We start from the raw sequence: 15,131 nt of genomic DNA on the forward strand, positions 1-15,131 counted from the left end.
ACTATGTTTCTCTGCTGGCCTGGGAACGCCTTGGGATTCCCCCGGAGGAGCTGGCCCAAGTGGCTGGGGAGAGGGAAGTCTGGGTCTCCCTGCTTAGGCTGCTGCCCCCGCGACCCGACCCCGGATAAGCGGAAGAGAATGGATGGATGGATAAAAGAAGTTATGTACAAGAGTGAGATAAGCTAAAAAATGACACTTGAACTGAAATAATTAGAGCTGTTTTTCTGATAAATAATTAATAACTTGTAGTAATGGTGCACCATCTTCAGAAAAATTAAACAAACCTCAGGAAGTTTTAACATGATTCACCTGAGAACAGTTTCAGGAGCTCTTACTGGCTCCGCTCCTTTCTTATCACCGGCGTGTGACTCGGCTGGAAGTGATGAAGAGCAGCGAGGGAGGACGCTTAAATAAATCAATAAAGTCTGCTGAACTTCGTTGATTTGTTTAAGACACTCCCTGATCACAGAACCGACCCTGTTCTGTTCCAGTCCCGCTGTTCTGTTGGACCTGAGCGGAACATCTGCTGTTGGAGCTGTTTTAGACTGAACGAGATCGGCGCGCCGGTGCGTACGCCGGCGAATAAATGATGCAGACCCGCTGCTGTGATCGCGCCGTGTTTCTAATAAAGTTTTTTTTTTTGGAACCTACCCGGAAACGACTCCTGAGGCAGAAACAGACGAAGCTCTGGACAGCGGGTCGCACTTTGTTTTGTTTTGTGTTTTACACCGTGAAGCTTCAAGGAGACGGACCGAAGAGTAAAACCCGGTTCTGGTGGTTCTGGAGCCGTCGAACCGAGCTGGAAGGTGGAAACGTTACGGGAATGTGTCGCCTGCCGCACAGCCTGCCGGGTAATGTGCTAACGTCAGAGCTGCGTTGGTTTGAGACGAACAGGTGAAGAGGCGCGAGCTGCTGCAGGTAGGACATGTTCAGGTTCAAGAGCTGAGGAACAAAAATACAAATAAAAACTAATAAACTGTACAATACTACAGTAACAACTGTCCAGAGCAGTGAAAGTGTTGGTATTAGTACCATGAACTGTAGTACTACTATATTTATGTGCACAACTGATACAGAATCATTTTAATTTAGCCTGAATATTAATTTATTTCTGTTTATTAGACTTCAGTCTCTCTAATTTCACAAAAACATATTAAAAACAGCCCGTCCCAAACTCATTTAAGTTATTTCTGTCCTCATCTGTCCCATCTGTCCCCCTTCACTGTGAAGGAAGCTGAGACTTTTTATCAAACACAGAATATTACCAGAACCTGCCTGTCCCTGTCCTCTGACATATCTGACCTCTGACCTGTGTCTAAACCCTGACCTGTCTGTCTCTGTCCTCTGACCTGCCTGTCTCTGTCCACAGACATCTCTGTCTCCATCTTCTGACCTGTCTATCTCTGTCCTCTGACCTGCCTGCCTCTGTCCTCTGACCTGCCTGCCTTTGTACTCTGACCTGTCTGTCTCTGTCCTCTGACCTGTCTGTCTCTGTCCTCGACCTGCCTGCCTCTGACCCATGTCTGAACCCTGACCTGCCTGTCTCTGTCCTCTGACCTGCCTGTCTCTGTCCTCTGACCTGACTGTCTCTGTCCTCTGACCTGCCTGCCTCTGTCCTCTGACCTGTCTGTCTCTGACCCGTGTCTGAACCATAATCTGTCTGTCCACAGACATGTCTGTGTCCCTGTCAGCTGAGAGGGACAGGATCCAGAGACAAGTGGACGAGTTGGAACAGAGTCTCTCTGTGACTCAGAATGAACTGGACCTGCTGAGCAGTGAGACAGGTACCTGTCTGTCCTTCTGTCTGTCTCTGTTGTGTCTGTTTGTGTCTCACTTTGTGTCTCTTTCATCAGATGATGGCTCAGACAGTGAGGACGAGCAGGATGAGCTGGGACAGGTAAGGACGAGGACCAGTTAATGCTGAGGATGAGAGTCCCCACAGAGACACAACTCTGTGTGTGTGTGTGTAGGTGTGTGTTCAGTCTGCAGCCCACCTGTTGGCCCAGAAGGAGAAGGTCCAGACGGCAATCCAGAACCTGGAGGACAGGCTGGGACAGCACAGTCCAATTAGTGTGTCCAGCAACGACAGCAGCAGCTCCAGTGACGAGGTCAGTACCTGTCAGGTGTGTGTTTGATGCAGGTGTGTGTTTGCTCCCCTCAGGTGTGTGTTTGCTCCTGTCAGGTGTGTGTTTGCTCCCGTCAGGTGTGTGTTTGATGCAGGTGTGTGTTTGCTCCCCTCAGGTGTGTGTGTGTTATGCAGGTGTGTGTTTAATGCAGGTGTGTGTTTGCTCCCCTCAGGTGTTTGTTTGATGCAGGTGTGTGTTTGATGCAGGTGCCGTCTCTCACACTGTGTTTTGTCTGCAGAGTGACCTCGGCCTGTCTGAGTCCGTGGACTCCTGTCTCCAGTTGAACCTGGTCTACCAGCAGGTTGTTCAGGAGACGCTGGACCACCTGGAGACACTCCTGATACACAATCAGAGACAGCAGGTGAGCACGGACACACACCTATAGACACACACCCCGACAGCATGTGACTGATGGGAGACATGTGTGTCTTTAGAGGGACGTCACGTCTCAGATTTTTGGACCGGACAAAGAGCCTTCCAGAGACCGTCCCACCTCGTCCCTTAAACATCCAACCAAGATGTTTCTGGGAAGCTTCCTGAAACCGTACTTTAAGGACAAACTAACAGGACTGGTGAGACTCACACACACTCACACACACACACAGTGTTGACCAGTGAGACATTTCGTGTGCTTGTGTCCAGGGTCCTCCAGCCAATCCGGAGGCCAGGCTGAAGGCTCAGAGGATGGCAGGATGTCCGGACGACAAGAAGCTCAGAATAAAACGATGTAGGAACAAAAACCCGGTTTTGATGAATGTTCTGCTCATTATGTTAAATCAGCTTCAGCTACTTGCTCTGTTTTAGCTTTTAAACTAGATTTATTTTAGCTTTTAGCTACTGTTCTGAGCATTCACTGACCCCAGAGTTCTGTTTGTTCAGGGGAGAGCTGGCAGAAGACTCTGTTGATCCACGCAGTGACCCGAGACGGTCTGAAGAGACTCATCCAGCCCAAACTGTCCAGGTAACAACACCTGTCCTCGTACTCTGGGCTTTGTTGTCAGGGTGTCTTGATTGTCCTGTCTGTCCCTCTCAGGGTGGACTACCTGACTCAGAAGTTGTCCTCAGCGAGTGAAGCAGACAGACAGCAGCTCAGAGAGCAGATAGACAGCTTGGAGACAGAGATGGACCTGCTCAGGTGACTGAGAGAAACCAGCTGATGCTCTGAACTGATCCATAAAACGTGTTTAGAAACACACCTGTCTGATTCTGCCCTCTGATTGGTCAGGCAGAAGAAGGAGGAGGAGCTTATCGGTGATCGATATGAAGAACACGACTGGCAGAAAATCTCTAATATTGATGTAAGTAAGAAAATCAATCAGTGGACCGGTTGTCCAACAGATGAAGAGACGGCTGAGACCTGCTCCTCTTCCTCAGTTTGAAGGGACGAAGGACGCGGAGGACATCCGTCTGTTCTGGAGGAATTTCCTGCATCCGTCCATCAACAAGACGAAGTGGAGCAAAGAGGAGGTGCAGGAGCTGAAGGAGGTCAGCAGGAGACACGGAGAGAGACACTGGGACAGCATCGCTGAGGACCTGGGGGTGAGGACAAGACGGGGATGTCTCCTGTCTCTGTGTCTCCCGTTTCCCTCTCCTTGATCTGTCCCTCTCTCTGACCCATCCCTCTCGCTGTCCCATCAGTCTCTCTCTGACCCGTCTCTTTGTCTTAGTGTGTCTCTATCTCTCTGACTGTGTCTCTTCCTGACTTGTCTCTCTTTCTCTGAAATGTTTCTCTGGCCTAGTGTCCCTCTCTCTAACCCGTCTCTCTCTCTGACCCGTCCCGCTCTCAGACCCGTTCCGCTCTCAGACCCGTCCCGCTCTCTGACCCGTCCCTCTCTCTGACCCGTCTCTCTCTTACCTGTCCCACTCTCTGACCCGTCCCACTCTCTGACCCGTCTCTCTCTTACCTGTCCCTCTCTCTCTGACCCGTCCCACTCTCTGACCCGTCTCTCTCTCTGACCCGTCCCGCTCTCTGACCTGTCTCTCTCTTTGACCTGTCCCTCTCTCAGACCTGTCCCTCTCTCTGACCCGTCTCTCTCTCTGACCCGTCCCTCTCTCAGACGGGGAGGACGGCCTTCATGTGTCTTCAGATGTTCCAACGTTTCGTCTCAGACTCTCTGAAACACGGCACCTGGACTCCAGAAGAAGACTCTCAGCTCAGAGAACTCGTGGACAAGATGAGGATCGGAAACTTTATCCCCTACACGCAGAGTAATGACATCACCACGCTGTGACATCCACCTCCTGTCCACCTGTCCCTCTCTGTCCCTGATCAGTCGTGTTTCTCTGCTCTCAGTAAGCTACTTCATGGAGGGCCGTGATCCGGCTCAGCTCATCTACAGGTGGAACCAGGTTCTGGACCCCAACTTGAAGAAGGGCCTGTGGACCAAAGAGGAGGACCAGGTATGTGTCCGTCTGTCCTCTGAGAGGGGACACAGATCTGTTCCTTGTCTCTCATCTGATCAAACTGATGTTTAGCAGTCTCAGATTACGGATCATTTGTCCTCCCGTCTGTCCTCCTGTCCGTTTGTCCTTCAGCTCCTGCTGCGGGCCGTGTCTCGTCATGGAGATAAGTGCTGGTGGAAGGTCCGGTTGGAGGTTCCTGGACGCACCGACAGCAGCTGCAGGGACAGGTGAGACGGGAGAGGACGGCAGCGTCTCTGGTAGTTGGATCCTCAGTAAACGTTTGTTTGTCCGCAGGTATGTGGACTGTCTGAGGAAGGGCTTGAAGCGAGGACCTTTCAACAAGCAGGAGACGGAGCTGCTGAAGGCGTTGGTGGAGAAACACGGAGTTGGTGAGCGTTGGTGTTTTCCCAACAGTGAAGCTGACCTTTGACCTTTGACCTCATTGATGCTGGTGCATTTCAGGTCGCTGGGCAAAGATTGCTGCAGAGATTCCTCATCGTTTGGACTGTCAGTGCATGAGAGAATGGAGGAAACTGACACAACCTCCTAAGGTGCGCTCACCTGTGATACGTCAGGCTGGCTCCATTAGCTGTGGTGGCCATCTTGAATTGTGTTGACTCCAAAATGTTAAGCAGTTGTAGACGATTAATCAGATGATTTCTTCCTGATATTCCTCAGGTAAAGTTTTTAAAACAGTTTCCAGGAATAAAACAAACTGATGATGTGATTTTTTTTTTTCTTCTGTCTCTCTGACAGACGCCAAAGAAAAGGAAAAGGCCACGAAGAAGAGGAGCAAAACGAGGAAGAGACAGGAAGGAGACGAAGGTGGCAGCTTCAGCCAGAAGAAGAGTCAAGAGACAAACAGTGAAAATCAAAACGGAGGAGGAAGAGGAGGAGGAGGAAGAGGAGGAGGAGGAGGAGGAGGAAGAGGAGAATGTGGAGGTGCAGTACATGGACAGTGATGAAGACACAAAGAAGAAAGAGAGGAAGGTGGCGCAGACTGTGGAGGAGGAGGAGGAGGAGTACGTGATCCCCCCCATGCAGGAGTGGATCCCAGCAGAGAAAACTCAGACCGTCTCCTCCCTGAAGTTTCTCCCGGTGATGCTGCCGTCATCCTCCGACCCTCAGGACAATAAAGCCGTCCGCTCCACCATCGTGGGAAAGTCCGGGCGCTCCGTCATCGTCGGAGCTCCTCCCAGAGAGTTGCGGTGGGAGGAGCGCCACAGCAGCGCTGCCATGATGATGGCGTCCCGCGACCAGCTGCGAGTCTACCTAAGCCTCATGGAGCAGAAGTTCAACAAGCCCAACCCCCGACCTAAAGGAGGACCGCTGAACCCCCTGACCCGGGTCACGAACAGGGGGTTGGACTACGAGCTGCAGGCCGCGGTCACGCCATGGATCGGAAACCTGCTGATCGCGGAGAACAGACGGCAGACGGCTGTAGACGTCCTGAGAGAGCGAGCGGAGGTGAGTGGCGTTTCCACCTCCTCCATCTTCCTGCTGCTCCTCCAGGCCATGAACGTGGACATCATCGGCTGTAGAGACATGATCGAGAAGAGGAAGAACAAGGTGGTGCTGCAGGCTCCGCCCCCTACAGCCTCATCAAGCAGGAAGAAGGATCCGGGCAGCGTCACAGGACTCCGTCAGCAGAGGAAGGCAACGGGGAGGCAGCAGCTTCAGGAGGCGCAGCAGGAGAAACCCAGCCTGCCTCCTCTGAGCCAGCCCCGCCTCCTTCAGGTATCTCCTGCCAGGACGCCTCAGGTGTCTCCTCACCATGTCCTCCTTCCTCCTTCTGTCTCTCAGCCCACTGTTGCTTCCATTCAGGTTGCACCTCCTCGTGCACTGAAAATCAGAGCTCCTCCGGTACCTCCTTTCTCTGTGGTCTCAGTGCTGCCAAACTCCATGTCCCCTCTCATCCCTTTAGCCCCGCCCCCTCCCTCTGTTTCTGTTGGCCCCACTGTGCTGCCAAACTCCACGTCCCCTCTCATCCCTTTAGCCCCGCCCCCTCCCTCTGTTTCTGTTAGCCCTACTGTGTCCAGTACCCACGCTGTTCTGCCCACAGCCATTACTCCCAGCTCCACAAGGAGGGAGGAGGAGGCCACCTGCAGGAGTCAGAGCAGGAAGGTGGGTCCAGGTGTGGTTTCTTCTTCAGAAACGGATCAGAGCAGCCAGACTGTCAGATGTTTTCCTCTTCCTTCCTCTCTCTTATCTATAACTCCACCTCTTCCTCCTCCTCCTGTCTCATCTTGTCCTTCCTCTGCTGAAAGCCTCACTTTAGCTCCGCCCACCTCCACAGTAACCAGTAAACCTCCACTCCTCCCCTCCACACTGGCCCCTAGAGACCACATCACTCATAATACTGGCCCCACCCCCAAACATCCTGACCCTACCCCCAAAAATATGTCTAAATGTAAGTCTGGAGGCAGAAAAAGGAAGAAGGAGGAAGAGAAGCAACAGGAGGTGAGCGGAGCCTGTTCAGATGTGACTCAAGAGAGGAAGCGGATTCGCAAGCCGAGCCTGAAGATCAGAGAAGCCGAGGAGGCCCAGGTGAGACGGGCTCAGGTACAGGTGGACTCATTCTAAGCTCTGATTGGTTGAGAATTCAGCCTGACTTGTTTCTTGATTCTTTCCAGACTGCAGCAAAGAAGAAGAAGAAACGGGTCCCCAGGTCCGCCTCAAAGGACGCCATCAATGCTCAGGCTCTTCCCCTGACTCAGGCGGCTGGGTGGTTTTTACCTTCCAGTCAGCCCATGTGGGTCATGACCCCTTCTGGGCTTGTTCCAGTGGCCCCGCCTCAACATGGGCAGCTGGCGTTTTCACCGAGCGCCCCCCTCTCATCTCCAGTGGCCCCGCCTCAACATGGGCAGCTGGCGTTTTCACCGAGCGCCCCCCTCCCATCTCCAGTGGCCCCGCCTCAACATGGGCAGCTGGCGTTTTCACCGAGCGCCCCCCTCCCAGCTCCAGTGGCTCCGCCTCAACATGGGCAGCTGGCGTTTTTAGCGAGCGCCCCCCTCCCAGCTCCAGTGGCTCCGCCCCCTCCCACCGCTGAAAGCTTGCGGTTTGTTGGAGTGAAACCAGTCTCTGTGTCTGTAAATTCCCCAAATCCTGCCCCACCCACATGTCAATCCAAGCCCCTCCCCCCAGCCATTGTTCTGTCACATGACCTGAAGAGTAGCTCCTCCCACCGGCCTCCTGCTAAAGTGGTCCTGCCTTATAGGAGTGTGATCAGAGTAGACTCACCCAAGGCTCCTCCCCTCAGGAAGGAGGGGCTGCACTTCAACCCCGCCCTACTGTCCCTGGAGCCCCCAGAGGTGGTGCGTGATTGGCTGAGTGGGCGAGGAGGCGTGGCTGTACCTGGAGCAAGGTTGGCCCTCCCCTACCTGCCCCCGTTTGTTAGCTCTCTGAGCACGCTCAGTGCGCTGCTTGAGGCCAAAAACACTCTGACAAAGTCGTCTCTGCAGCTGCTGAGCAGCTCCCAGACCGACCCTGACTCCGCCCACCTTCCCCCAGACCTGCCGGACTCCACATCAGACCTGAGACCAGCTGAAGGCCACCCGGATCCACCTGCCAGCTCAGACCAGCAGGAAGAGGAGGAGGAGGAGGAGCAGGTGAAGGCGGTGCGTCAGCTGGTGGCTGAGCGTTTCTCCTCTAACCCCGCCTACCAGCTGCTAAAGGCACGCTTCCTGTCCTGCTTCACTGTCCCCGCCCTCCTGGCCACCGTGGAGCCAATCACAAAGGAGAAGCCATCACATCAAACCAATCAGGAGGAAGAGGAGGAAGATGAAGAGGAAGAGCCTCTGAAAAAAATCAAAGAGAGAGGAAGACGAAGGAGAACTGAAGTAAGTCAGAGTCAGTCTTTATAGTTTGTAACTTTTAATAAAAAGTGGTACCAACAACCATAGTTCTGAGATGAAACACTGTAAAATGTAAAAAAATAAACAAAATGGCATCAACATCACTAAAACTTTCTTCCAGGAGCAACAAAAGGCTGTAAAAGTCAGAAACATCTGGAGGAGCTTTTAGTGACTGATGAGGTTAATTCTCAGCAGGTCAGTCAGAGGAGGGGAGACGTAAAGATGGGCAGAGGTTCACCAGGCTGACAGGAACTGTCTGAAACTAGAGGAATAATTTCAGAATAAAAGCAGGTCTGTCTCCTCTGGACCAAAGAAGAGAACTGTTCTGAGGTCCAGCCTGCCTCTCTGATGGTATGGGGGTGCATTAGTCCAGGTTTTAGAACAACATCTGCTCCCATCCAGGACTGTTAAACAGACAGAATGGGACAACATCAGGTCCAGATGTTTACAGACTGATGGAGATGCTGCTCAGAGGAGAACATCTGGAACATCTGTAAACAGACATGTTGCTGCCATAAAACAAATGCATATTCTTCATGAACATCAAATGGACACTAAATTTAGGTTTAGAATATAATTAATATACAAACTCCAGTAAAATCTGACAAAGTGTTCAGTGAACTGAGGTGAAATGATGCCTGTGAGTCATCTGATCCCAGAACAGAACGCGTCACCAGCTGGAAACTAATATTTTGCTGTTTGTGATGTTAGAACAGTCCAAACAGAACCGATCAGAAACCCTGACATCTGTTCGTAGAGATAAGCTGGTTCTGTCTGGGTCCAGTGGGTGGAACTGATCAGAACCAACAAACTGACCTGATGTTCTTTCACCTGCAGAGATCTTTGATGCTGTTTGATGACTCTGCAGCTCCGGCCAATCACTTCGCAGGCATCAGCGTCACCTGCAGGCCCGCCGCAGACCCACAGCAGGTTCCACAGAACCAACCCGTGGAAACCCGACCAGATCATCAGACTTCCACACAACAATAAATAAAACTCTTCCACGTGGAGTCTAAGATGGGAAAAAGCTGAAACAGCATTCTTTGTTTCTGTGACGTTAAAGAACCACAAATTTCTGTTTGTTCTGTAGATGAGACGGACCTGAAGTCGGTTTCATCTGTTGTGTTTAAAAACAGCGAGTTTACGTTTAGAAGTGGGAGCAGGAGAGCGTGGAGTGCCGTGGTGCGTTCAAAGACTCAATTTAAAATCAGAGACGTTGTTCTGAAACATGTTTGTTGTTGCTGCTGAGGAGAAATTTATTTTATTTTCTAATAAAACTTCTGAGTTGAAGCTGTGTGATTATATGACACTGAGCAGAAGTTCACCAGGCTGACAGGAACTGTCTGAAACTAGAGGAACAATTTCAGAGTAAGTGTATAATAATTCCTAAACAGGAAACTGGGAAGCCTTTGAATCTCCATCATCTACAGATCACATCATCAATCTGTAGAAACCTCTGAGGTCAGAGATCAAGGCTGGTTCTGGTTCTGTTCTGCTCAGGAACACTTCCACAGATCATCGTCTGTAAACATAGTTCACCGTGCCGTCCACAAATGTTGCTTAAAGCTCTATCAGGCAGAGAAGAAGCAGCTCATTTCTTTCTGTTTTTATTTACTTTTCACACAACATCCCAACTTTTTCAGATTCATGGTAGTACATCTACAGTGGACATTTGTTCTCATTTTGGACATGAACTCTATAGTAATCTGCTCCGTTTATGTGAGCTGAACTCACATGTAAAACCCTCTCCCTCTCCTCCCTTCTGATGGTCATTAGGGTCTTTGTTAACCAGGTCCTGCCTTGGTCTCACATATGCAAATTAGTGTGAAACTGGGGATTAGAATCAAAGCTGGATTGTCGGTTTTAGAACGTGTCAGGAGCCTCCCAGAATCCACTCACTGCCCCCGAGACCTCCGAGCCCCTTGGTTAATAACGGTCTTGTTGGGTTTTTATATAAACACCGGTTGCAGCTTTAGGTCAGCATTCAGTCTCTTTATTTCACCTTTATTACAGCATACTCTTCTTCTACACATCTCATACCATATTTCCCAGGCATGCTCTGCCCCCTAGTGGTAATATGTAACTCGTTGGAGTACACCACATCCTCCATATTGAAGTTAGTTTAAGCCTTCTTAATGGCAAACAAAAACATTGCTATATAAAATTATATCAGTACACATTGATCACTTGTCTCTGCCTGAGGCTGAAAGGAACTTTTAGTATGTGAATAAATAGCAAGGGACAGGAAAGGTGAAAAAGGAAGAAGAAAAAAGCAAAGTCCAAGGTTTATTCTGACCTCAGTAAATCTTTACATTGGTGTACCTAAAATCAATTATTCAACAAATTGTTTAAATATTTTGTTAAGGTTAGTGAAGGAAAATGTGATTTCATTTCTAAAAGAAGACATGCTTAATAATTAAGCTGTTGAAACATGAGAAACAAGTATTAATCGTTAATGTGTGAGGTTTTTCAAAATGAAAAATTATTTAAATGTTTTTATTAACTCTCGTTGACTCTAAAATTGTCCCTAGGTGTGAGTGAGAGTGTGATTGGTTGTTTGTCTCGTTTGTCTATATGTGGCCCTGCGATGGACTTGCGACCTGTCCAGGGTGTCCCCCGCCTCTCGCACAGTGACTGCTGGGGTTAGGCACCAGCTACCCGCGACCCGGAATGGAGAAGCGGTTAAAGAATATGGATGGATGGATGGATTAACTCTCGTTTTGCAGGAGAACTATTTTGAGATACAAGTAAAATAATCTTTCCTTCTTTTCCAAAATAATGCTTCCTCAGCTTCAAAACATTTCAATTCCACTTTAAATAATCTTAGCTTTGAAAAAGATTTTCTTAAATAATTACTTTTAGCATTTTAGTCAATAAATGCTGAAATGGGATGATTTAGGTGTGGAGTTGCTGTCCTAGGTTTATGATGTGCGCTGTGCCATGGGTTCAGATTGCTGAAGAACCAAGAATGCGGTTCCTCTCCCATCGTTTATTAGTTGAAATAAAAGAAGTAGTTAATTCCAAAAAAGGTTAAAAAACAAAAACAACTGGACTTCTATTCTGTAGTTGAAGACGTTTCGCTTCTCATCCGAGCAGCTTTCTCAATTCAGAAATAGAGAGTGTGGAGTTGAGCTTTTAAAGCTGAGATGTGATGTAAGCTGGATTGCTTGCTTTAAAAGCTCAACTCCACACTCTCTATTTCTGAATTGAGAAAGCTGCTCGGATGAGAAGCGAAACGTCTTCAACTACAGAATAGAAGTCCAGTTGTTTTTGTTTATTAACCTTTTTTTGAATTTACCATGGCCTGGATGACTGAGAATCTACACCAGCAAAAGAAGAAGATTTTATTTTGAATACAAGGAAATGCTGCGGGAGTAATGGATATACAGCCATACAAGTATGAACCTGAACCAACAGCTGGATCTCCGGAATCAAGTGTAAACTCTTTAGATTCAGATTCTGATGATCACAAAGACTGTCATGGCCGACAAAACAATGCGCATTACAACCGAGTTGGCAACGTGGATCGGTGAGAACCAATTACCCCCAGATCGTTGTCATGACATCAGTACATGAAACTCACTGTAGTACACTGGCAGGAGACAGTGGACGATGCTAACTGGATGCTAACCTAATGCTAATTTGATGCTAAGTCGTTATAAATCAATAAATCAATAACCTTTATGACAGAGCACATTCTTGCTTGAACAAAACTTGTTTTCCACAGGAAAAAAAACAATGTTGTCCATAGATGTAAAGAAGTCATAATTTTACCAGCTGTTTTTCTTTTTAATTAAAGAAAAGCTCTTCTTTGTTCAATTTTACAAAATTAAAAACAAAAACACAACTGTTATCAGAAATCATCACTTCAGCAAATTGATTTACATTTGAACTCAGAAGCGGAAGAAGATGGATGGATGGATGGAATAACCTCACACATTAATGATTAATACTTGTTTCTCATGTTTCAACAGCTTAATTATTAAGCATGTCTTCTTTTAGAAATGAAATCACATTTTCCTTCACTAACCTTAAGAAAATATTTAAACATATTGTTGAATAATTGATTTTAGGTACACCAATGTAAAGATTTACTGAGGTCAGAATAAACCTTAGACTTTGCTTTTTTCTTCCTCCTTAGTCCCCCTTTCCTGCCCATTGCTATTTATTCACATACTAAGTGTTCCTTTCTAGTTGTTGGTTTTTTCATTGGGTTGAGACGACTCTTCTACCAAGAGAAAAAACCCCTTTGTAGCCGGACTTTGCCTTCCAGGAACATTGGTGTGTATTTACTTTTCCTGCCTCATCAGGGGAAACTCACTAACTTACAGTGTGATGAATGTCTCCATGACCTCCTTCCAGTTGTGACCTGGTGTTTGTCTGTGGTATGCGGCCATTGCTGAGCGAGCCAGGCCACCAGGAAATGTCCCGATGCTCCCAATGGCCAGTCCGTCCCTGGCAGCTGTCCTTCCACTTCAGACCAGAGCAGTCATCCTGACTTGATCAGCCTAAACCTTGCCCCCTGACTTTGATGGGTGTTTGACAAATAAAACAAATTCAAGATGTGGTGCAGCACAGGAACAAGAAATAATTAAATAATGAAAAAATTATATATATTTTTAAAAGTAAACTAATCTTTTTATTTGTGGACCCCCAGCCCTCTACATTTAACTGATCTCAGTTATTGAAATGTTTGCTCTGCAGATCTTGGAGTTCATCTCTGAGAATCAGGAAACTGAGTGAAGGCGTGTTGATGAGATCTCTCCGGTGTTTCTGTTGTCTTTAGATATGAAAAAATATCAACAGCTTCCTGCTAACACACACACACACACACACACTTTGTATTTCACATACCTTACATGACTGTCCACTTGGAGACAGTTTCGTCCAAACGGGCAGAATGAAGCTACAGCTGGAGTTTCACCCATTTCCTGATTTGTTGTTGTGATTCGTGTAGATGACAACAGTTGTTTTATTACTCAGGTTGTTGAATTATTTTAGTCTTTTTCTCTGTCTGTCTTCTGCATCCTCTGTCCTCGGTCCAACTCCCTCCCTGTCCTCTCTAACTGCATCCATATCTGTCCTCTTTGTCTCTAACATCCTTCTGTCCCTCCTCTGGACATGTCCAAACCATCTCAGTCTTTATCTCCCAGTCCTTCAACCTGTGCTGGACCTCTGATGTCCTCATTCCTAATCCTGTCCATCCTCGTCCCTCCCAAGGAGAACCTCAACATCTTCAGCTCTGACACTTCCTGTTCTGTCTCCAAACCAAACAACATGGCTGCTCTGTTAACCCTTCCTTTGACCTTTGACCTTTGCTGCCACTCTTTTGTCACAGATCACTCCTGAAACTTTCCTCCATCCTGCCTGGACTCTCTTCTTCACCTCTTTACCACACTCCCTGTTCTCCTGGACAGATGAAGTCCTGCACCTTTGTGACCTCTGACCTCTGACCTTGTAGCCTCACTGCTCCACCTGCCTCCCTCGCATTCACACACAGGTTCTCTGTCTTGTTGTATTTATTTGATGGATAATAATTTAAACATCTGTATTTCCTCAAAGTAGCTTTAATTCTCCTCCACAGGCAGAAGGTCGTCATTCCGGTCATACCAGCTTCTTCTGGGGCAAATGTTCTGAAAGAAAAGTTTCTTGGGGAAGCAGGAAGTTGGTGTTTCAGGGGCAGTTATTCTTCTCACATACCTAACATGCCACCATCACAGCTGCCTATTGGTACTGACAGAACACGCCCACAAAACTGTGTATAAAAAGGAGAATTAGTTGTTTTCTTGTCTTTCAAGGAACTTCTTGGTCGGAAAAACAGAGGTAAGAAATGTTTGTTTCAAAGGATCTTTGTGGTTTGGAGGCTAGCTGATGCTAATTCATCTTTTGTCTCAAAACATTCCTCTTCTTGTACAGTTTATACATCAAAACGTAGGTATGTTTGTCTTCTTTCACTCAGTGTGTCTCTTGCTGCTGTAAGGCTGATGGTTTTAGCTCAAATACTTCCAGAGTACGCACATCCAAACTCATTACTTCCTTTGTATCTGAGCTGAGAAGTTTAATCTTCAAAACTTGAAGTGAAGGATGTGTTTAACTTGTTGAATATCCTCTAAAAACACTGTAGACACACAAAAATGGACACCTGTGACCATCAGAACCTTCTGCTACTAACGGTTCAAGAGTTGTTTTGATACGACTAATAGTTTTAAAATATTTTTTTTTCTTTATACCTGAAACCCAGCAATGAAGACTAGATATTATGGTTGTTAAAAAACAGACAGAGTACGTTTTTACTTTTTCTATTACACATTTACACACATATTTACTTTCACACACCCACACTTATCTTCACCACACACCTTTTTCCTTCGTTTCTTTTCCTCCGACTGCAGGGAGAGAAGCATGCGGGTGGGAGCTGACTTTGTCCACTGAGGACCGGGTGACAGGCATTTCTCTGGTTAAGTCCTATTATATAGATAACTTTATTTTTCTTGTCGTTTAACAGAATAATACTAAAAATGAGAAACTTACTGTCATAGTTTTGGTGTTTTGTTTGATGGTTTTTCTGGTTCTTGTTCTGCTGTGTTTGTCTTTTGGGTTTGTGTTCATGTCTTGTCATTTTCACCTCCCCAGTAACCTGCCATGCCTCCTTCTCTCATTCCTTGCTGTTCAGTTTCTTTCCAGTTTCTCATGCCACACCCACATTACCATGACTACTTAATCACTGCCATCATTTTCACCTGTTTGT

General features: G+C 47.5%; 2 protein-coding genes across 3 annotated transcripts in view; both read left to right on the plus strand.

Annotated features, from left to right (window-relative positions):
* Positions 1 to 657: 657 nt before the first annotated feature.
* On the plus strand, positions 658 to 9,673 carry snapc4 (small nuclear RNA activating complex, polypeptide 4). The gene is made up of 19 exons (XM_017436559.3): positions 658 to 918; positions 1,671 to 1,784; positions 1,854 to 1,897; positions 1,971 to 2,108; positions 2,365 to 2,487; positions 2,561 to 2,698; positions 2,769 to 2,853; positions 3,006 to 3,087; positions 3,160 to 3,261; positions 3,352 to 3,424; positions 3,501 to 3,665; positions 4,184 to 4,334; positions 4,420 to 4,526; positions 4,662 to 4,756; positions 4,824 to 4,918; positions 4,992 to 5,080; positions 5,286 to 7,076; positions 7,163 to 8,368; positions 9,221 to 9,673. The coding sequence occupies exons 2-19, from the start codon at positions 1,673 to 1,675 to the stop codon at positions 9,371 to 9,373; spliced, it is 4,749 nt and encodes a 1,582-aa protein (XP_017292048.1). The 5' UTR covers positions 658 to 918; positions 1,671 to 1,672; the 3' UTR covers positions 9,374 to 9,673.
* Positions 9,674 to 14,146: 4,473 nt separating this feature from the next.
* Positions 14,147 to 15,131, plus strand: part of LOC108248081 (polyunsaturated fatty acid lipoxygenase ALOX8) — a 9,795-nt gene continuing 8,810 nt past the window's right edge. Inside the window, exon 1 of one of the 2 annotated variants that reach the window (XM_025010682.2) lies at positions 14,147 to 14,206. The gene's annotated coding sequence lies outside the window, so the exon portion shown is untranslated. Of the gene's footprint in view, positions 14,207 to 14,760; positions 14,841 to 15,131 lie in introns of those variants that run through there. The other variant, XM_025010681.2, reaches the window with a different exon arrangement.

Source organism: Kryptolebias marmoratus, linkage group LG1 (genome assembly GCF_001649575.2).
Source record: "Kryptolebias marmoratus isolate JLee-2015 linkage group LG1, ASM164957v2, whole genome shotgun sequence".
Lineage (NCBI taxonomy): Eukaryota > Metazoa > Chordata > Actinopteri > Cyprinodontiformes > Rivulidae > Kryptolebias > Kryptolebias marmoratus.

What these genes read in the sequence shown, in the direction of transcription:
- snapc4 (XM_017436559.3), top strand. Translation starts at nt 1,673, where the DNA reads ATGTCTGTGTCCCTGTCAGCTGAGAGGGACAGGATCCAGAGACAAGTG. An exon ending in GCATCGCTGAGGACCTGGGG is followed by an intron (nt 3,666 to 4,183) that starts GTGAGGACAAGA and finishes TCCCTCTCTCAG; the next exon opens with ACGGGGAGGACGGCCTTCAT. An exon ending in GAAGACGAAGGAGAACTGAA is followed by an intron (nt 8,369 to 9,220) that starts GTAAGTCAGAGT and finishes TTTCACCTGCAG; the next exon opens with AGATCTTTGATGCTGTTTGA.